Source organism: Lithohypha guttulata (genome assembly GCF_036872675.1).
Source record: "Lithohypha guttulata strain CCFEE 5908 chromosome Unknown scaffold_1, whole genome shotgun sequence".
Taxonomy (NCBI): domain Eukaryota; kingdom Fungi; phylum Ascomycota; class Eurotiomycetes; order Chaetothyriales; family Trichomeriaceae; genus Lithohypha; species Lithohypha guttulata.
Window position 1 is genome coordinate 4,782,226 of NW_027042750.1, and position 21,907 is coordinate 4,804,132.

Sequence of the window (21,907 nt, forward strand, 5' to 3'; positions counted from 1 at the left end):
ACTCTAGCACAATCAGGCCAGATCCTGTAAATTTTGTCTGCAATTAGCACCGCCTGAAGGTTTAGCAGCCTCTTCAGAACGGACTTCGAGGATACCGTGGTGTACGGAATGCCACGCATTTGTGGACTGAATACAGACCATTAGCAATATTCCTTAGCCGCATATGGCGAGAGGTGAAACGATCTTTAGCTGATGACTGCAATCTCAGCTTATGCTACGATCACTAGATCGTGCTTCGCGGGTAAGCTCGATATCGATGCTGTTCGAAGCTGGTGCACCAATGTAGAAAGTGCCGCTCGTACCATCGAAAGGCGTTATACTTCCACCAATGTGCTTCGCGTCGCCATAGTATCGTATCCGATATAATTGTCTGTTGTTGAAATTCAGGTTAGGCTCGATTTCCCAATCTATTCGAACTTCACTGGTGCCGAGGATTGTGCTCTTGCGCTGCCAATGGTAGACAAGTGACCAGTCACGATCGGATCTAATTTGAGTCCATTTGCCAGCGACCGAGTCATAGTGCTCTACAGCTGCGAAGGTATCCTCAAGGTGAAAGTCATTGCGAGGATTAGCCCCGACAAAGACAGCGCTGACCACTTCCCCAGCGATATGAGTCTTGGATGGATCTGGCGAAGTCAAGGACTGACCAAAGCTTTTGAAGAAAGGAGGGTTGTCCACTACCACACCAGTGATAAAGCTTAGAGATTTGTTGACATTGAGTGGTGGCTGGGGCCCAGTAAGTGATGGCAATTCGTTCGAAGGATCGAGATACGGCAGGTAGGTCAGGGTCAAGTTGATATGTGCTGCAAGTGTGTGCGGACCATACAGAGTGCTTGCACCTTCATACCTCTGAACACCATACTCTTCCTCGGTGGCGATATAGTGGGCATACGTGTTGGCTGGGCCACCGATCACGACACGAGGGCTATCAATGCCAAGCACATTGTTGGCGCTTTGCGCAACCGCTTCTCGCCATCTTCGACCGCTCATGGTGGTGGCCTCGCCTGGAACAACAACAATGATCAGAGAGCCAATTCGTAAAGTCTGGATGTTGACTATATTCGGCGACCATGCATAGGGCTTTTTTGCAGCACCGACGTCAAGCAGGATTGGTTTCGGGCTTTGACACTTGATTTGTTCGTCGGATGGAGCGTGAACGAAAGCTCGAGCGACCCTCCACAGAGGATTCTTCAGAGCCGGAGAGTCATCGTCGGTGTCGTTTGTACCTTGCGCAAAATCAAAAGCTCCTGGACCATCGGTGGTGCCTCCAGCGAATCCATAGCCTAGAGCGGCGGAGCAGGTGTGAAGCTCACGAGACTGGTTGAATGGTGAGACGAATGTATAATTGGACAAATCGACAAAGTTGTGGACCGAAGATACAACGATGGAATCTAGTGGTGCCAGATTGTCACCTTTGAGAATGGCATATGCAGCATCCGACTGTCTTTTACCGATTTCGAAGCATGATCGTGTACCTTGATCGGAGAACTGGAAGAAGGGGCCGCGACCATGGCAGCCTTGAGTCTTATTGTTACACGTGGAATCGTCAAACTTGCAGGGAAGACCAGTGTCCTCGCAGTAAGCGCCCAGCACGTTTGGGGTTGTGTCACCAACATTAGACTGTGAGAAGCCAGCGATGAAATCAGGATTTTCAGCTCTCATGGTTTCCTCTAAGAGGTAAGCAGCCACACCTTTATTATCACCTGTGACTAGTGTGTTATTCTGGTAGAGTGAAGTGCCATGCACTGGTAACCACGTCAGAACACCTCTTGTCTTGCCAGACAAGGCGTCATGAAAGCTAAGCAGAGTCATATCAGTATCAGTATCTGTCTCGTAGTTTGCACGTTCGTCCGCAGGATTGGCCAAGTAGGCGTAGGGACTGCGGTTGATGCTAATGCCAGAGGCGGAGCCAGCGCCTAGTAACAAAGTGCCAGGAGAAAGACTTTGATGGGCTCGTCGGATAGCTAGGAGCGAACCAGTGACAATGGCCTGGTAGCTGTCTTTGTCGAAACCCTTGCTTGTAATCTGAGGAAGCAAGTAGTTCAGCCAGGCACCAGGACCACTGTGACTGTGTGTCCCCGTCACAGCTAGAGTCTGCTCATTGTATACTGAGTATTCATCTCCGAGCTCTTTCAGACCCTCCAAGATACCGTTCCGTACAGCGAGGTCACCGGATTGAGTGTCAAGGACGAGGTAGACAACACGTTGGCTAATGTGCGCAGGGTGACCTACGATGAAGGCTCGACAATACAAACGTTGTCTCAGGCCCGTGCCAGACTGAGCAGTGTCAGCATAGCCCATCAGATTGATCTCAACGACAGGTCCTGTGATATCAGCTTTGCCGACGCCTAATAAGTAGGCGGCCTCAATCGTGCTCTTCTCTTCATGTTCTTGATCAGCCGTAGGGAAAGGAGATGTGTCTCCAGGCACGAGGAAGGCATAATAAGCTCTCCATGGTGCAAGAAGGAGAAGTATTGTACAGAAGAATGCGACTGCGCCAAAGACACGAGGAATCAGGCTGTTCGTCATGGTGCCGGACAGATATCGAGTTTACCTGCAGGCTCTAAAGAGAATATACATCATCGAGCTGAACAGCAACAAGGTGTATTTTTTGCCTCTTAAGTGCTAGTAGAAGAGCTTCGCGTTGTTCCTGCTCAACTTCGAATGCAACGAATAACTTTTGGGAAGGCGCCAACCGATCGAGAAATGACGTGGTTTAAGAGTTGCGCCTCGTGTGGCTAGTGCACAAGCCTCCTAAACCGGTCGCGCCTTCTCTGCTAAAACTTCCGCCATTCGATATTTTGAGTTAATGATGTACACGATTTCGATTACACCTATTGTGACTGGAGCGAACAAGAACGCGTGACTTATATCAGCAGGCATGGAATCGCACGAGTCATTGCCATGTAAGCCACTACATCGATGTATCAGTACTGTATTTGACCATTCCAGATATCGATCCAGATCCGTCGCAAGCACAACGCGAAGCAGCCAACCTCTTGATACAATCTCACCTCCCTCGAGATCACTCAGCTACCATCCACCCTTCTGTTGTTGACACTACTTCTGCTGGGCCTCGTGCTTTCATACAGCAAGAGGTTGATCGAGCTGGTGCCGGCCGTCTTATGTCTGGAGGAATCGATTTGTCTCGCTACGAATCCTTCGATGATGTATCCGCTGATGGCCCTCTTGAGGATACGAGGTCTGCGCTGAAGACAGCTTACGCGAACGTTTCGTATCTGCGAGGCCGTCTGTCGAATATTACCCTTCTTGAAGAGTACGGGAAGAACGCTTGGCTCATCGGCAATTCACAACTCGAAGATATTCTGAAGCAACTTGAGGAAGAGCTAAGGACGACCAAAGAGCTGTCTGAGAACACCAACCGTATTCGGAAAACTGCTCAGGAAGATTCAAAAGGAGAACTTTTGGCACTAGAGGAGACATGGAAGCAGGGCATCAGCAGAATTGTGGAAACCCAAATCGCTATCACTGCTCTGGAGGTTGAGCTTTCTACTGCAAAATTATCGTCTATAACAGCAACAACATGAACACTCGCAGTACCTGCAACAACGCCGAGCCACTTATACGTTCTACCAGAGTGACACCCTAATCCTGGTTGTCCTTTTGGTCGCAGCTGCTCCCCGCACTGTATCAAGATCTCCGAGTCATTCCCCATTCACTAACAAAACAGCACGAGTCAATACTTGGACTTTTCTGAAAACAGTCGTGTCAAACTCTGAAGGTCAGAGACTCTCGACCTTCAAGAGGGACACAAATCAGTTACGAGCTCACCTTCTGGACTATAGAACAGGTGCCACTTGAACAGGTTCCTTGGCTGAATTGGACGCATGTAGGTCGCCTGGGTGTTGACAAGAAAAGCCTCTTTCATTTGAAATAACTATTCTGCCCCATCTCAAATTACGCCACCAGCCAATGGGTTTCATGAGCCAATGCGAGCAATCTCACGATCGAGTCAGGTCTGATCAGCTACCAGCGCTATCGAGAACAGTACTAGCACACGCAGGACGTCGCGTCCCTACCGGGATCTTACCCCTCAGACGTGGAGTGCAGCAACGCCTAGAAACATGCGCTGCATACTGTCCCATCAGGAGCGAGTAGGGACCTTGATAGATCGTCTTGGAGATGTTCAAGCTGAATACAGGATCAGCAAGTTTCCGCACATCCTTAACAGCCTGGCAGCGTGCCATAGGCTTTCGTGGGCACTATATCGAACTGGAGCAACCCAAACCTTCCCCGCGTTTCGCTGCAGGAGCCGCCAAGTTGGAATCCTTCATATGGAGCCTTCATGACCGTTTCGGGAGTAGCTTATCCGTGCTCATCCTGCCTCATGCTTGCCAGCGGCTCATTCTGTCTGGATAACCATCACCCAAACTCAATACCAATGTCGACTTTCAGGGTCCTCTTCGAGCACTTTGAACCCAATTCTAATGCCCGAGCCATGCCCGCAAGACTGTTGAACGGCTCTCGTTCTATTCGTATTTGTACTCTTCGTGCCTCAACAGGAATCTAGGTGGCATCCACGGAGATGTCCCAGCAACCTATATGCAGCCTGTCATACCTGGTAAGGTCGCGATCATGTCTGGCCTCTCAAAAGAGACATTGTTGTCCTAGCGATAAGTATTGGCGCTGATCTGGGGAATCCTCGTTACTGCATTGAGCTTTCCCTTTTCCACGATCGCACGGCATGATACTCAGCGTTGCCCGATCTCTTTTCCACGGTCGAAGATATGCACTTCCTGCTTCTCTCACAGCGTCTCGTGCATTCGTGTGCCGTCTTTTTGAGGTGCATATCAACATGCCGATCTGCATCTCCCGAACCCCTCACTGATCACTGCCTCGCATCTGCATCTGGATGTCACCAGGCCGCCATCTCAAAAGAAACTCTCGAGAACAAGGACTATGCTTGAGTCGATACTGTCATTCGTTGGTACAGGAGCTTTGTACCAGGATCCTATTCACCCGAGCGTTACGCTGTCTATGAACCCCTCAGTCAAGTGCATGCTCACATACTCTTGCTTCAATCTCAAAGTCGATAGCTAGCCGATTGTCCGAAGGAGGAATATAAAGTACAAGAACCAGCAATCTTCCATGTTCTTCTCTTCTCCCTGCGTATTTTGAGCTTGCCCTCAGGTTTCAGGCTCGACTATCTATCCTTCTTCTCCTCACGTTTGTAGTGATTATTCGAGAAGCATTCAAGATGACCGTCCCCGACGAGGTCGACATCATCGTATGTGGTGGTGGCAGTTCAGGATGTGTACCAGCAGGCCGTATGTATGTCCTTTGCCTGTTGTTCGGACTTTGCTGACAGTAACAGGTCTCGCCAACCTCGACCACAGCCTCCAGGTTCTGGTTATTGAAGGAGGAGAGAACAACATCAATAACCCCTGGGTCTATCGTCCGGGAATCTATCCGCGTAACATGAAGCTCGACAGCAAGACTGCATCATTCTATTACTCCAGGCCTTCAGAGTTCCTCGATGGACGTCGAGCAGTTGTCCCGTGTGCACATATCTTGGGTGGTGGTAGCAGCATTAACTTCATGATGTACACTCGAGCCTCTGCCTCAGACTATGACGATTTCAAAACGAAGGGTTGGACGACCAAGGAGCTCATCCCACTGATGAAGAAACATGAGACATACCAGCGTGCTTGTAATAACAGGGACCTCCATGGATTTGATGGTCCTATCAAGGTCTCTTTCGGCAACTATACGTATGCTACTTGTCCTGCAGTTCCCATCCAATACTGACTTGCCTAGCTATCCAATCATGCAGGACTTCCTCCGAGCCGCGGAAAGTCAAGGCTTTCCAGTTACAGACGATTTGCAAGATCTCAAAACAGCGTAAGTTAGAAAGTCCTTCCTCGCTAGTGCTTGCTTCGTGCTCAGGTTTATCTAACGTGCTACCAAATCACAGTCATGGAGCAGAACACTGGCTCAAGTGGATCAATCGAGACACTGGCCGTCGTTCAGATGCTGCCTCAGCCTATATTCATTCCACTCGTGCCAAGCACCAGAACCTTCACCTGCAATGCAACACCAAAGTCGATCGTGTCGTCATTGAGAACGGTCGTGCTGTCGGTGTCTTAACAGTTCCTACTAGGCCGGTAGCCGGATATGGCGAGCCTAAGCGTCGCCTTTTCAAAGCTCGCAAGCTCATCATTGTCTCATGTGGCACATTGTCATCGCCACTCGTCTTGCAAAGGTCTGGTATCGGTGACAAGAAGAAACTCGAGGAAGTGGGTGTGAAGTGCGTTGTAGACCTACCTGGTGTAGGCCTGAACTTCCAGGACCACTATCTCACGTTCTCCACTTACCGTGCTAAGCCGGAGACGGAGTCATTCGATGATTTCGTTCGAGGCGATCCGGAAGTTCAGAAGAGAGTCTTCGACGAATGGAACATCAAAGGCACTGGTCCACTTGCTACCAATGGTATCGAGGCTGGTGTCAAAGCCAGACCAACCGAAGAAGAGCTCGAGGAGATGAAGAGCTGGCCAACTCCAGATTTTAGCCCTAGTGGATGGGAGAGCTACTTCAAGCACAAGCCTGACAAGCCAGTGATGCATTACTCGGTAAGTTTGGGTTTAACCATTTTGCAAGCACTTCATATTGACAATCATCCAGGTCATTGCTGGTTGGTTTGGTGACCATCTCGACATGCCAGCTGGGAAATTCTTCACAATGTTCCACTTCGTAAGTTCGCAGATCAAAACATCTCTTACTGGACTAACGCGTGCAGCTCGAATACCCGTTCTCTAGAGGGTTCACTCACATCACCTCTCCAGATCCATATGCAAACCCAGACTTCGATGCAGGCTTCATGAACGACAAGCGTGACATGGCACCCATGGTCTGGAGCTACATTCAATCTCGAGAGACTGCTCGCCGCATGCAAGCATATGCCGGAGAGGTTACAATGATGCACCCCCACTTCCCTTACGACTCACCTGCCCGAGCTAAGGATATGGATCTGGCCACTCGCAATGCCTACGCTGGACCCAATCACATCACTGCCAATATCCAACACGGCAGCTGGACATTCCCGATCGATGAAGGTGACGAGTCAGCACCTGCTAACATTCTCAGCAGTAACAAGCAGACGGTCAGGCAGCCACTCAAGTATACCAAGGATGATATCGCCCACATCGAGAAATGGGTTCAGCGCCACTGTGAGACTACCTGGCACTCCCTCGGTACTTGCTCGATGGCACCTCGCGAGGGTAACGACATCGTCAAGCATGGTGTACTCGACGAGCGACTCAATGTTCATGGTGTGAAGGGTCTCAAGGTCTCTGACTTGTCAATCTGCCCAGATAATGTCGGCTGCAACACCTTCTCGACTGCGTTGCTAATTGGTGAGAAGTGTGCAATGCTTGCTGCTGAGGATCTGGGATACTCTGGTGATGCACTGGAGATGAGAGTGCCTGCCTACCATGCTCCAGGTGAATCGGTGGGACTCGCACGTCTCTAGAACAGTCCAAGAGGACGTTCATTGTTGTGTAAATACTTTACAAGGGAACTCGTTAGTATTTAAATGTCAATAGCATGACCTTCTGTAATGTGCGAGCTGTGAGCACTACATTCGTCCATCTTATATTTGTAATGACAGTGCTTGTTTTCAAAACACCAGCTTTACGTCATAGTAGGAGCATAGGTCATCAACCACCTATAGGCACGCCTGGACTGCCCTGAGTACGTGACGAAAAGCAGTACCGTACATCACGTGATTTACCGAACTCAGCAGTCCTCAGCTTCTACCCCAAGAACTTGGCTTGATTTGTCAGCATTTCAAGCGAAGATAAGATTTGAGGATTAGGCTGACCACTGAGGTGAATCTACACCAAGCATCATGTTACACAGAAAGCCAGGACTATGAAGATAGCACTAACAACGTCCTTGGTGGCAGCAAGTCGCACTCACAATGCCAGACATACCTCAACCAGACCTCGAGCTTCCAAGGCCAAGACACTTCAGACAGAGCAATGGTATCCCAGCTCCAAGCCACGCATCATTCACCTCACACTTCGGCCACGCATTTCCGCCGCCACAATACTTACATTCTGATCTTGGCACTACAGCCGTATACGACCTCCCTCCTCCCTCAGGACAATTGAAACGTCCCGTGCTCATCATCCATGGCCTGAACACACCAGCTCTCGGCATGCTATCTCACGCCAAACAACTACAAGCTCTAGATCCAGACTCTCACATCGTCCTGTTCGATCTCTGGGGCCATGGTCTCTCATCAACACCACTGACAGCACATACGCCCGCAATCTTCCATTTCCAAATCATGCAGGTGTTGAGTTTTATGCGCTGGATAAGCGCGCATATTGTAGGATACTCCTTCGGCGGATCGACGGCTGTTTCTTTCGCGGTACACAATCCCTGGGCTGTACTGTCCGTCGCACTATTAGCGCCTGCTGGTCTTCTGCGTAAGGAGAACTTTAGTCCGCAGATGCAGGGGTTGCTGGAAGACAATTCAAAGAGCAGAGAAGACGAAGCGATAGACTGTGTATTGTCATTTCTTGAGGGTGGACCCCTCGAAGTTCCACCGGATTGGCGGGAACGAAGCAGGGGTGGGGAAGTTGTTGCCGAGGCGTTGAGGGACTGGGAGTTGAGGGAACATCTTGGGTACCGGCATAGTGTTCTTAGTATGTTTCGTGATGGTGGTGTTTATGGTCGTGAGGACTATTTTCGAGAGTTGGCAAGGCTGGAGTTGAGAAATGTTGTGGTACTTGCTGAGTTGGACGATGTTTGTAGTAGGGAGCAGCTTGTAGATTTGAGCTTTGATCGTGTTGAGGTTGTTCGTGAGGCTAATCACGGGTTCGTGCGTGGTAAAGCGGTTGAGGTGGCTCGTATCGTGTACGGGTTCTGGACGGAGTATACCTAGGGATAGAGAGGTTCGTGAGGTTTGTGGAATCCTGTTTGCATTGATCCTTGGTAGTGGGTACGAGGCCTGAAGGCCACTGGCGCGAATTTCATGTGTGATTGTTCTTCAATTTTTCTTGTCATTGCGTCGTGGCGTATAGAATTGTTACTACCCTGGGATAACAATGCTATCTCCGCCACATTTATCGATGACCTTGAAGTCAAGCAGGTCCACGCCCATCGCGTTTCCATATCTGCCTAACATAGGAACCACTGTCAACTCCAGAGACTTGGTCTGTGCCATGACTATCTTCTCCTCCATCGACAGCGTTGGAGGCCCCCTTAAGAGTAGCACCAAACGACAGCGATGCATCGAGAAGTCCAGCCATATGGTTGCTGCCTTCTTGCCCAACTTCACAATCGTCTGTAGGTCAGAGGAAGTAAGATCGATTATGTTTTCCAGCGACGACGTCAAATCCGACCCGAGTTCCTTCAAGTTGTCCATGAAGCCTTTTCTCAATCGCATACGTGGATCCCACTCGGATGGCACAGGTGGTCGTAGTACTTCTGCACATTCCTTGACTGTTATGTAGCGCCACCTCTCTGCCTTTGCTCCTGGTTCTGGGTAATCGTAGAATTGAGCGACAGCTTGCTTGCGACCTGGCAAAGTAAGCAGCTGACCGCATGAAGGAATGCTTGTAGAGAAAGCAAGTTATACGTACTTTGGCCACACTGCTCACGCCATTCAGCCTCCAATAACCTACCCTCCGAACCAAAAACTCGAAAAGGACTGCAGAAGATGTATTTGAAAAGAAGACTCCATACCAGATCTTGTACAATAGCTCTTTTCAACACTCTATCGTTGTGACTGCCACGAATTGCTCGCAGCACCTCGTTAGTCCACATCTTCGGTGACTGCCTCCATTGTAACCTGCCAAGACTCTCGATCATTTGCTCGATATCTGAGAATTGACTTGCGATGTGCTCGTCCGGACTCGCAGGTAAGCCTGATGTAGTAAAAAGCTCTCCTTGGTATATCTGATCATCGCGTGTTAGCAACGCTGCATTGAGCCTCTGTATATCATCTCGTAGCCGCTGGGTAACTCGCTCATGATGGTACGTCATTTGAGTTAGCTCGGCCTTATGGGCTTCGTGCAGCTGCGATAATTTTCTATCATGGTCCTGTCTCAAACGCGCTATTTCCGCTTCTCTTTGTGATATCTGTATCTTGTGTTCTTGGAAGACGTTGGTCATCTGTTGCTCATGTGTAGCTTTTGTTGTCCGTGTCTGCTTCTCGAATTCCATTCTCGTTCTGGTCAATTCCTGCTGCATTGCAACGATCCCATCCTCGTGCTGAAGCCGTTCAACGTCCAACTGGCGCACCAAAGCGCCGACCTCTGAGGAATGTCTCGCGTTCGATGTATCCAGACGTTGGCGCGACTTCTCGGCATCGTCTTTCGCAAATTCTAGTTGCGAGCGCAAGTCGTTCAGAGATCGTCCAAGTCGTCCGTTCTCGGTGCGCAGCGCTTGTACATCGACTGACTCGCCGTATAAGCGCTCATCCTCGTTGTGATTCCGCGGCCTGGAGAAACAGGAAAACTTCTCGACTCCTAGTCCCATGCCGCCTTTCAGACTCGTTTGATGTGACAGACGAAATGGCTGTCGATTTATGGACGTGTGCCTCAGCGTTGTGGTGGAAGTTGCGTGCTTCAGTCAGCAGCCGTACTGTACAACGAATCACTTAGGCTGCAATGTATTGCAGAGAAGATGTTTTCAGCTTGACTATAATGTGCAGTCTGGCGATGTGACTCAACTTGAACGAAAACAAATGTGTAGGATCGTGTTGGTAGACTTACTGCAGTGCTGAACACAGATCGACTTTGCTATTGGCCACCCCGTTGAGCTCTGGTTGTATCACACGATATCGCTGGATAGAGCTGCCCAGGAATGTACCTCCGGCGCAGAGCCAATGCATGCAAGGCGCGCTCAAGAGCAGGGATCTGATTAGCTTTGCATATTCACAAAAGCTACATTAGATGAATATGCATATCATGTGCAGGTATTGCCGACACCTCGTGTTGGTCTCAGCCTAACGCCAGGTAGAAAAAGTTGAATTGGCTACTACCTTGAGACCTGCTGTCAGTCGCGAAAAGCACCTGGAACAACAATCATGCGACATACCATTATGGAACGACGTTCTGTTAACCGTTCACCAAGTGTGGTTTCTCGTGATGCTGATGATTATAGAGTACCAAATCTGTTGGATGACAACGATGAGGCATTGGCGACCGAACTGGGCCGAGACCCATACAAGAAAGGTCCACCACCACCATTGCTCGGAAAGGTGACAAAGGCCATCCTTCAGCCGTCTGATAACCTGCAGCAAAGGTCTTCTGTGCACGAGAGCTCTCCCTATAAGCACAATGCTGTGTCACAACCTGAGAACAAACTTCCAACATACAGACAGCACAAGGATCCCAGCAGCTATGCTTTGACTCCTGAAAGCTCGCGCGTGGTAGTAGCGATAGACTATGGCACTACTTATACAGGCAAGCCCGCTATGTCTATTATCCTTAATGACTAATATTGTACGACAGGCTTCGCTCTTGCTGGAGCGCACTCGGAACACGCCGACCTCGAAAAGATAGAGGTTCTGCAAAACTGGGAATCTAGTGGAGGCAATCAGTCGAAAGTTCGCTCAATGATTTCTTACATGAAATCCTCCACGGGAGAAACGCAATGGGGTTCCAATATTAGTGACCAGGCCACTGCAATGGTCAACACGAAGCTGGAACTGGAGCCACAAGCTACGCGATTTGACGAACTAGAACTGACCTGGCTTCTGCTTAAGAGAACAGGTGACCTCGCTTTCGACCACTTGAAAAAGATCGGCCCTAATCCGGTATATCCAAGTGCATCACCAGGAAAAATAGTCACAGACTATTTGACCCACATTTGCATGAGTGCATGCAAGAGTGGGAGCTTTGGAACGGTTGATTTGACTAAACTTGCAGAAACCAATACCCCTCTAGACATTGTGATCACAGTCCCTGCGGTGAGGCGAAATCGCAGACTCATGGTGGCATTATGCTGACAGTCTACATTAGAATTGGTCACTCGAAGCTACTGATGCGACTTTCAAGGCTGTACGAGGTGCCGGATTCAACAGAGTGAGATTCCCACTCTTGCTGACACAATCCTGGTGTCCGAGCCCGAAGCTGCTGCCTTCTTCGCTATTCGAGACCACCAAACCAGCAGTGGTATGAATCTAGTTGTAAGTTGAAATGATGTCCCACAATCCCATTTCTGTCACTCTGCCCAATGACCACTGCATCATTATTGGTTTGTACCCTAAGATAGCTTTCCTGCTCTATAGCCAGTGTTGTCGTTGCACTTGGAACGAACCAGACTGAAAATAGCAGGTAGATGATTGCTTCATCCTTTGCGATGCTGGTGGCGGAACGGTGGACGTGGTTTCTTACCAGGTGAAGAAAGTCACGCCGCACCTTCAGCTTGAGAAAGTGACTGAACCTTCGAGTATGTTGAAACCTGGTGGCAGTGCGACTTCTAACCTGTTCAGGTGGTAAGTATGGCTCTGCTTTCATCGACATCGCCTTCAAGCGTTGGCTGCGCCATGTTCTTGGAGATGACTGCTATGCTAAACTCGACCCTCTTAATGCCCGAACTCGAATCAGTACTCATAGCGTGGAAAGTGGTCCTATGCGCAAGCTGTTGGAACAGTTCATAGTCAAGAAGCAACTGTTTTCCAACTCGACTCAGAATATCAAAATAGATTTGCCTGAACCTCTTAACATGATGAACAAAGAAGGCAGAGTAAGGCAGGGTGAGTTGACAATTTATAGGTGGGATTTCTCCTAGTACAGTACTCCGTCCGGAAAACCGCTAACGAGTTCTAGCGAGGAGATGAAGAACTTATTTGATGATTGTGTTGATGGTGTTATCAACTTGCTGGACGACCAGATTAAGAAGCTCCGAAAAGCCAAGCAGCGGAGAGCGAGAGTATGCCATAACAAAAATCATATCGTGCACACGGTGTTGCTAACAGATGTGGCAGGATGTCTTTCTCGTTGGGGGCTTTGGCGCTTCACCTTACTTGAAAGAACAATTGAAAGAGTCCTTGGATGACTTACGCAGATCAAAGCTGCGGCGACCAGAATCTGAAAAATCGTAGGACACATGTAGACTAGGTTACCTACGATCTGGCTAACGATCTACAGTCTTACAGCTGTGGTACAAGGTGCCGTCATATATGGTGTCGAAAAGTCTCGTCATAAAACAATAAAGTACATGTCGGCTATCACAGAGAGCTTTGGTATTGTGCTCAACGACCGTTTCGAGTGGCTCGTCCGAAAGGGTGATTTGGTTTTGTCTTCCGAGAAGAGGAGCATCTACAGCAAACGCTTCAGCCTCACTTCAGCAATCCCTTCATCGGGAAAGTACGACATGCCCATCTATCGTTACAAGAAACGTTTCGAGGATGATGACGATGTCCCTGATCTATGGGGGGATGGACAACATGGTGAGTGAAATCCGTAACCGTGATAGAGCTGACAACTAATCATGATGCAAGAGGTTGAGGTAGCTTGTGTTGTAGAGTGTGACCTCTTTACAATCCTGGGTCGTGACCTGCACGTGCCTCATAAACAAAGACAGGCGGATGTGGACGTGGGTACATTCAGTTGCTACTTGCAGCTTTCTACCTCTTGCCTCGAAGTCGAAGTGGTACATGACAATGTTACCTTAGCACGTTGTGAAGTTGGTGTGAGAACTGATCGTCGGCGTGATGTTCCAGTCAACGATTGGTATTGAACAGGTATGGGCAACACACCAGGCCTACACACTGATGGCTTGAGGCTGAGGTGAGAGCTTCAGAATATGCAGCATAAGCCTTTAGATGGCTCCAGTACCAGCATATTAGAAATGGATAGGTCAACAATCGTAAGCTTCTCTCATTGCCTGTGATCAACAGGTAACTTTTGCCGGACATGCTTTTGGGTGGGCGCTCTTCGGTACGAGTGGAGATCGACTTCCCGCACAACCCCAGCGTTTTCGCTACTGTATCATCAAATCATTGGCTCAAAGTCCGGTGAGTGCTATCCGGTCTCGTGATTGGTCAGCCTCAAACTTACTTCACTCATCTGTTACTGGTGCGATTCCAGCGGATCGGCCTTGACGTCGCGTGTAGCCTGGAGTCCAAGATTTTCCTGCGCCAGCAGCGCTGCCAGGCTTCGTATGCTCTGCAAATAGTTGGTCGCCTTTCAAACAACTTCGCGCTCCGCTCGTTAGGCTGACCAAGGGCGTTCTTCGGTCTGACGGATCTACAAAGAGTTCGCCAGCACACCTGAGACATCGATGCTAGCCGACTGTAGTTACAACAACTGCAAGGTTTGCAGTACCATCACTGACTAATGTACCACGTGTGATATCGATCACACCGACAACACAGATACCAGGAAATGAATGGCTGTAGCGGCTCATTGATGAGTTCATGCATGGATCAACTGCGTAAGCCAGACCATGTTACTTCACAAGAGTGCATGAGTTTGCATGGCCACACTCGCTTGCAAAGAGAGACCTGGTCCTGAAAGACAGCACTACGCCCCCTTCGCTTTCTTTTCCTGATGCACCGGTAATTGAACCCCAACAGCACAGCCAAAAGATACCATTGGCCAAACAAATCTTTCAGTCTCTTTTCTGAGGGTCGATTGTCAAGTCTCAGGATTCGATAGCCTTGTGCAAACTTAGTAACCTCGAGAATAGTCTTGCAAGCATGCCAAACTGCTACTGGCGAATCAAGAGGCTGTTCAGGAGGAAAAAGACGTCGCGGTCGTTCTCTCCGTCTCTCTCGCCATACAATCCAGGTTCGTTTCAGCCGGATTCAGACCATGAAAGCTATGGTGTACAGCGGAAACCACTTCCCCTCGTTCCAAATCATCCAGACAGTTATCATAGGCCTGCTGAACTGGAAGTATTTCGAAGGGACGCTTATGCGACGGCTGTCCCCAGAAACCAACAGCCTTACCCCGCCCAGCAGTATGCTGAACAGCAACGCCTGGCTGAAGAAGCGCGATTAGCTCAGGTATTACAGGAAAACGAAGCTGCCGCAAAGCTAAAGGCGCGTGTCGATGCAGAGAAACGAGAAAAAAGGCTGAGGAAGCGTGCCGATGCAGAGAGACGAAGTAAGCTGGAAAAGGAACACAATGCTTCCGCGGAAAACATTCGAAGATTGCGAGAACTAATACGCGAACGATATGCCCTGGACATAGATATCTGGCAAAAGCGCAATGTTCAACGAGCCAATCGTAAGATGATTGTACCAAGATGTGAGAAAGCTGATGCCATTCTGTTGGAGATACGTCGGATTGTCGATACATGGGATAGGAGTCTCTTCAACGACCAGGAGTGGGATATGGTCAACAGAATCAAGGCCGCTCTGTGCACGAAAGAGTTGGAGAATGGCGACTCGAATGAGCCTGCAATCTGGGGCGATCTCCCGCCATGGGATCGTCGCGATCAGGATGAGGCAATGACACGTCGCCAGGTTTTTTGAGTGAACAGCATGAGCTCCCCTGACCAGAATCTTCGTAAAAAGGCATGGTTCATTGTCTTGAGGAGAGTACAATGGAATAAACAGTATAGCATCGTATAGCCTGAGAACTGAGATAGCGGCCTACCACACAGAAGAAAGCCTCAGCTTTGACTGCTCTTCTTTCAACCCGTGAATACCACGTTCGGACCTTGATGCGGACCTCTTCTGTAAACAGTTACAGTTAACCATCAGGCACATCTGATCGTGACAAGATACAACAGGAACCGATGATTGTGGAAAGTCGTCGAAATTGACAACAGAGCCTCTAAATCTTGACAAACATCGAGTTCGATCATCTTTACCCGCAGAGGTTTCACTCACAGCATTTTCTCTCACCATACTCTTAGCTTGCAATAGCGCAAAGAGCGCAGTATCAATCATCATCTGTGAAAGCAGGTCGATTTCATCTACGCGGTCATTATGTAATACATAACGTTTTGCACATTGAAACAATGGATTGAAGCACATAATTTTCTCGAAGATTTTAGTTCAACTTACATATATTTTTCTTCTTGTATTTAGCACAGTCCTTTCGACGGCTTTTCTTCTTTTACCTTTTTTCCCTAACACAGAAAGTAAGATGTCAATTTTCACAGTCAAGCCACTTACCTGGGATTTTGATTATCTGTTGCATAGTGGGTGTATATGCACACCTTCATACCACTCAATACTGGCCTTGAGGTCTCAGCTGTGCCGTTAACGAGACATAGAGGATGGTGACCTCAGGCAATCAACGCCGTCTGGGAGGTGTTCTGTTCCGTCTAGGAGGCGTGCCACTTCGTCGATCAGGCGACCGGCTTCGTCTGCGATCTCGGAAAGATGAGTCTCTTCGACCACTACGCCCAGAAGATGACTCGTATCGGCTGCTGCTTCCTGGGGATGACCTGTGCCGGCTATTGCTCGTTGTAGACGAGCTACTTCGTCGATGACCTGATGTGCTACTTTCCCGTAAGTCGTTCATGAACTCGGTGTCGCTGTATCGTGGTCTTCCCCGCTGGTCTCGATACTGCTCGCTTATTCGGCGGACATGACCTCGTGGGGTGGTTCTATCACCATGATCGTTGAGAGCATCTGCTTGCCGCATAAGGGAACGATCACCCCAGCTAGCGAGTCGAAAGCACGGGTTCTCGCGATTGTTCGAGGAACTTCTCGGATTTCGTCCATGATCACGACTTGGGCTGCTCGGGTCTGCGTGACGGGGACATCTCTGCATGCTTGAATGACCATGGCGGCTGTAGACCTGACCTCGACATTGATCTGGTGGACACTCAATGAAGACGTAGTCCGGAGTCCAGCAGCCGCAGCTGTATTGAACGATCGCGTATCTGCACATGGTGATGGAAGTGTTGGTATGTTGATTGTCTTGGGACTTTGAATAAACTTGTTCGTGTTTGGATGTTCTGTCTTGGGATTGAATGCTTGATTTTGTGTGTTCTGGATATACTGTACAGGGAAGATGAAGTTTGGCAATCAATATATATACATATTTGCTTCCTTGGAACTTCTTGGTAGCCATGACGATGCCTACAAGCTCAAGACAATGATCCTGCATATCAACTAGCACAAGGGAAACATTGTGCTTTCAGACAATGGAACAAGAGTCTGTGTTGTGCAAGATGCGACGACATTATTCCAATCCAAGGAAGAGAAGGGCCGTTGTCTGTAGTCTCGAAGGTGCGGACGGTGAGCGACTGATGGTAGTAATTACATCGGTAGTCTTGTTCGTCGAGCTTCTATACTGTTCATAGGACTGCTTCAGTCACGTTGCAGTTCTTGATGTAGTTGTTATGTACAGCGAAGTGGTACTCCTTCGGTCAAAAGTGCGAGAAGTGTCATTGGCATCTATTTTGTCTTTGCTTTAGTTGCTTATCGAGACGATTGTGCTCGGTGCTGTTAATGACGAATTAGAGACACTTTTGCACCCACTCATGGTCGCTCATATCTCTTATGAAGCCTCCACACGACCTTCTATCAAACTCGACTTCCTTTCGCAGTCCTCCCTGTGACTTGCTTGGGACGCGTTTGCCGTGTGCTCAGGTCCCCTGCAGGCCCGTTCAACCAGACCTTTAGATCCACCAAGGAGAGGAACAACGGAAGCAACTGTATCTGTTGTGAAGCCAAATCTCGCCGTTCTCAGCCACTATTATTAGATCTGACTACTTCCCAGTTGATGTGTCACGATCGCGAGACCGACACAGACGCGAGAGCAGTATCAACTAACAAGCACTGTGTCGCAAGTGCTTCGCTTCGTTAGAACTTGAAGTAAAAGGTCGAATCCCAGGTTTCTGGTCTTGGCAAACGACGCGTGCGATCTCCTCACCACGCGTGCAACTCATAGAACACTTCCCTTAATATTCACGCAGTTTTCGTATCGTTCACATTGAAGCATTATACCAACAATCGAGTGCAAGCAGATTCTCATGCACAATTGAGACATGTTTGAATCTGCTCTGATAGCACTACGACGAGAAATACTGATTTTACTTCCAATAGCAGTACGCGGTCGGACAAAATGTGATCGTGATGAGATCAGTAAACTACCGAAGCAGGACAGGGTAGTAGGTAAGATTTGAAAACTTTCCGTCATGCTGATCACGAACCAGCGAACGCTCGTCGCACCGACTTGAGCAGAGCTCCTCCAGAGTGCGGTGTCCACATCAGCTTTTGTGATTGTCGAGATGACAGACCATGTTGTACTGATCAATTCTTTGAGGCGCTAAACAAGGAGCTCAGGATGAGATGAAGGATGTTGTAAGCTTGGGCCGCAGCTCATCTTGTCGAGAGGCAGAAGAATAAAGCAAGATCGTTGTAGATGATTGAGCAGCAGCATTAAATCAAGTTCTGTACAGTTGAAGCTGACCGATGTTTTGATAGCAGCAGATGGGTTTGAAGGTCACTCTACACTTGTGTCGCTCCAATAGCGCTGTGACGAGCACTTCTATGACCATTGGCAGTGTTAGCACGAAAACACAATTATGTGTATGCAGCATCTCGAAGGTGCGGCGATCTAGACGAAGGAAAATATAAGCGGGACATGGAGAGTGGGTTGTCAGCGGGAATGAACACCTACCACGATATTCCCTCAACATGTGGTCACCCTTCTCTAGTGAATGGACTATCGTTCCTGGAGTGAAGGTCTCGAGGCCGAAGAAAATTTTCGCTACCACGATCCACTTCTGCCTCTGTGGAAATGTCGCCTACGCAAGCTTGTTGATATCCCCGTCGCCTACGATACAGTACTGCGCTTTCTAGTGAGAACTTACTTGCTCGCCGTTACGCACTTGAGTTCGACCGCAGCCATGGACGACGAATTTCGAGGTTTCGCTGGAGAGGTTTTCACACTCAGAGTCGGCTCAGATCAGAAAGACTTATTTGTTCCCCGCGACATTCTCATGGCGATACCATACTTTGAACACGCTTTGAATAGGCAAGTACATCTACGGCCCAGCCAGTGGCTGAATACTTGATATGCCTCCAGGTATCCAGGAGAATCTCTGGTTTCATGCTGACTTCTTTTAGTGGTGGTTTCATCGAATCGCAGACGAAGACGTTCGTGCTTCCCGAAGACAACGCAAAGACGATCGCAGACGTCCTGTACTACGCCTATACAGGCTGCGTCCCGAAACTACCCGACGTAGACCACAGCTGTAGTCGCGAGCAGACCGCACGGGTTGAGGCGTATCTGTTAGCGTGGGTTGTTGCCATCAAATACAAAGCCGAGCAGGTCGCGAATAGCCTTATTGACAAATTCGTCGCGTATGCTGGGAAGCGTATGCTGCATCCTGGCGTGTTGCTCGTCCTTGGAGAGGCCGACATGCGCGACATCCTGCTGTATCGTCTGCTTGCGCCAGAGATATTGTGGACCTACAAACGCGGTGTATATCCCAACGAGCTTTATGCTCGAGCCACAGACGAACACACGGACTGTTTCGAGAATATCCTACGACGGCTTCCTCATGAAGAGGTCGTGGCGCTAGTTCTGGCTGCGCATTGGGCCAACAACGAATGGCCTGATTACGACTGGTCATCCTCTTTCGCTGCACGGGACTTGTGCAAATTTCATGTACATGATCTGACCGAACCATGTGAGAAAGGAGATGACTACAACGATTTTAGCCATTACTCTGACGCAAGTCGTTCTGACGTAAAAGAGTCAGATTGAGACAGACGAAGGCTGGTCAGGACTTTGTGCAAGCTTGTTTGCTTAGGGATTCTCAATAGCACAGGAGAAGAAAATAATGAATGAGGAGGCTAGAAAGGCTGTCATAGATCCCTCCTATTACAACTGGAGACATGGACGTCTTCAAAGTTCAACCTTGAACGACTCGCAGCGGAAAGGCGACCTTTCAGACCATTCTCATTCACTTGTCCTGCCTTCCAGATGCCATCCACGGACAAAATGTGGAGCGGAATTTACGAGAGCCTAGCCCATCTACACAAGCTTCGGAGCCATTGGCAGGGGCGCATCATGCTTTCCTCTTTCTCGGAAAAAAGTGTTTCGATTCATTCTGCTCTATCGTGGACTTTCAACCTCGGAAAGCACAACCATACCAGCAGCAAAACAACCAACATGGAAAGAACAACAGGCTGTAGTACCTGTACACCTTTCTCCTGTGCAATCGCACCTACAGCAAATGGAAAGATGGCACCTCCTGTACCTCCCAGCGCAGTACTGAAGCCCACACTCGGAATATGCAAATGGTTCGACAGCAGTTTCGTCGCCATGATGATCCCACTTGGGAAGATGGGTCCCAAAAACATACCCAGGAACGCAACTGCAACCGCAGAGGCTGTGATTGAAGGCACGAGCCAAAATAGCAGTTCTAGACCGATAGCGCAGACAATATACACAGTGACAACCGAGCGTTCCGTGAGCCGTAGTCGATGGAATAAGCCAGACTTGTGAGGCTGATTCGTATACGTGATGAGACTGTGCGTGACAACTCCAAGCAGACTCCGGCCAACAGTCATGCCAGCCCAGAATCCCGTACCAATAATCCCCGAAGCATACGGCGTCGCCCTTCTCACATGCAACATGAACGAAACAATCCAACCACCCAGCGCCACCTCAGCCCCAACATAAATCAAAAAGAACGCACAACACAACCAAGTCACCCTATTCTTCAACGCCAACTTCGTACTACTCTGCCCAGGCACCCTCGGATGCTCCCTAACATACACCGCCCCCGTCTTCGACCAAAACGTACTCGTCGAAGTAATCAGCGCAACAAAAGACAACCCCGTCAACATGTAATAGAAATAATACCACGGCACCCCCCGTCTCACCACCAAACTCGTCGCAATCAACGGCGAAAACGTACACCCCAACGCATAAAACGCATGCAATGAGCCCTCCAAGATATTCCCAGCCTCCATATGTCCCGCCCAGCTACTCCACGCCGCATCAATCAGCCCATTCCCAAATCCCGCAAGACACGTAAACGACACAACGACCGGCCACGGCAAATGCAGCGATAACACGATATACGCGACGACGTGACACCCCGGAGCAACGAGCGCGATCCCCCTCTGCCCGAATTTATGGTGGAACCAGGAGTTTGTGAAGGCCGCGATGGCGTAGCCGGCGAAGGGGCAGAGGAAGATTAGGGAGACGACGGTGTAGGAGAGGTTGTAGTATTGTTCGAGGTAGGGGAGGAGGGCGCCGTAGGCAGCGTCGCTGAGGCCGAAGACGAACATGGCGTAGAAGGAGGCGGCGAAGCGGGCAATGTTGCCGCGGGGTTTGTTCCAGTGTTGGAGGGCTGTTGGGTCTGATGATGGTGGTGGTGATGTGGTTGATGTGGTTGATGTGGATGTGCTTTCGAGGTCATCGTTGTTGATGGGTGTTTGTAATTCATGCTGTGTTTTGGCATGAGTGTTTTGTGGTGACTTGGACTCGTGGATGTGCTTGTCGTCCAGTCTCATGAGTTCTATGGTAGGCGAGCTATGTGAGTCCGTTGTGCTTGTCTTTCTATCTGCCATGGTTCCGTAAAGATTAAATTGCGATCACTTGATGTTTGGGCTATGTGCACAAGCAAGAGTCAAGCAGCAATGCTATCGCCCAAGAACACAAAGTCTTGACAGCACAGAGTTAGAATGTTGGGCCGCTGGTGTCCTTTTGCAGAACTGATATCACGGCAGCCAAGAAATAGCGTGATTGGCAGGAAAGTTCAAGCATCGGGAGAATTTCGGACATTGCTCCTGCTCCGCGCAACAAGAGTCGATCATGGTAGCGATTAATAAGTCTGATTCTCTAAGATGCTTTCTGCTTAAAAGCCCGCTATTCAATCGATGGCTGGTACATGCTAGTATGCAGCAACAAAGTCTCCAATGCCTATACACATAATTCCTTACCAACCCTTTTCCCACTTAACATGAGACTATGGTGGTTCTCTCCTAGACGCCTCGTAC

At 49.2% G+C, this 21,907-nt stretch overlaps 8 protein-coding genes across 8 annotated transcripts; 5 read left to right on the top strand and 3 right to left on the bottom strand.

The window, feature by feature from the left end:
- Positions 1-204: 204 nt before the first annotated feature.
- On the bottom strand, positions 205-2,529 carry LTR64_001760 (uncharacterized protein; the record flags this gene model as incomplete). Its single annotated transcript, XM_064896138.1, has 2 exons — positions 205-2,228; positions 2,256-2,529. The coding sequence occupies 2 exons, from the start codon at positions 2,527-2,529 to the stop codon at positions 205-207; spliced, it is 2,298 nt and encodes a 765-aa protein (XP_064758825.1).
- Positions 2,530-2,881: 352 nt separating this feature from the next.
- LTR64_001761 (uncharacterized protein) lies at positions 2,882-3,548 on the top strand (the record flags this gene model as incomplete). Its single annotated transcript, XM_064896139.1, has 2 exons — positions 2,882-2,906; positions 2,953-3,548. 2 exons carry the CDS (start codon positions 2,882-2,884, stop codon positions 3,546-3,548), a joined length of 621 nt encoding a protein of 206 aa, XP_064758826.1.
- A 1,670-nt stretch (positions 3,549-5,218) lies between these two features.
- Positions 5,219-7,489, top strand: AOX1 (Alternative oxidase, mitochondrial precursor; the record flags this gene model as incomplete). Its single annotated transcript, XM_064896140.1, has 6 exons — positions 5,219-5,288; positions 5,336-5,732; positions 5,779-5,862; positions 5,936-6,590; positions 6,643-6,711; positions 6,758-7,489. 6 exons carry the CDS (start codon positions 5,219-5,221, stop codon positions 7,487-7,489), a joined length of 2,007 nt encoding a protein of 668 aa, XP_064758827.1.
- A 1,569-nt stretch (positions 7,490-9,058) lies between these two features.
- LTR64_001763 (uncharacterized protein) lies at positions 9,059-10,509 on the bottom strand (the record flags this gene model as incomplete). Its single annotated transcript, XM_064896141.1, has 2 exons — positions 9,059-9,549; positions 9,654-10,509. The coding sequence occupies 2 exons, from the start codon at positions 10,507-10,509 to the stop codon at positions 9,059-9,061; spliced, it is 1,347 nt and encodes a 448-aa protein (XP_064758828.1).
- Positions 10,510-11,662: 1,153 nt separating this feature from the next.
- Positions 11,663-13,437, top strand: LTR64_001764 (uncharacterized protein; the record flags this gene model as incomplete). Its single annotated transcript, XM_064896142.1, has 7 exons — positions 11,663-11,791; positions 12,059-12,163; positions 12,312-12,426; positions 12,470-12,752; positions 12,807-12,909; positions 12,965-13,077; positions 13,128-13,437. The coding sequence occupies 7 exons, from the start codon at positions 11,663-11,665 to the stop codon at positions 13,435-13,437; spliced, it is 1,158 nt and encodes a 385-aa protein (XP_064758829.1).
- A 1,243-nt stretch (positions 13,438-14,680) lies between these two features.
- LTR64_001765 (uncharacterized protein) lies at positions 14,681-15,460 on the top strand (the record flags this gene model as incomplete). Its single annotated transcript, XM_064896143.1, has 1 exon — positions 14,681-15,460. One exon carries the CDS (start codon positions 14,681-14,683, stop codon positions 15,458-15,460), a length of 780 nt encoding a protein of 259 aa, XP_064758830.1.
- A 3,338-nt stretch (positions 15,461-18,798) lies between these two features.
- LTR64_001766 (uncharacterized protein) lies at positions 18,799-19,661 on the top strand (the record flags this gene model as incomplete). Its single annotated transcript, XM_064896144.1, has 2 exons — positions 18,799-18,930; positions 18,978-19,661. The coding sequence occupies 2 exons, from the start codon at positions 18,799-18,801 to the stop codon at positions 19,659-19,661; spliced, it is 816 nt and encodes a 271-aa protein (XP_064758831.1).
- A 341-nt stretch (positions 19,662-20,002) lies between these two features.
- Positions 20,003-21,478, bottom strand: LTR64_001767 (uncharacterized protein; the record flags this gene model as incomplete). Its single annotated transcript, XM_064896145.1, has 1 exon — positions 20,003-21,478. One exon carries the CDS (start codon positions 21,476-21,478, stop codon positions 20,003-20,005), a length of 1,476 nt encoding a protein of 491 aa, XP_064758832.1.
- Between the last annotated feature and the right edge of the window lie 429 nt (positions 21,479-21,907).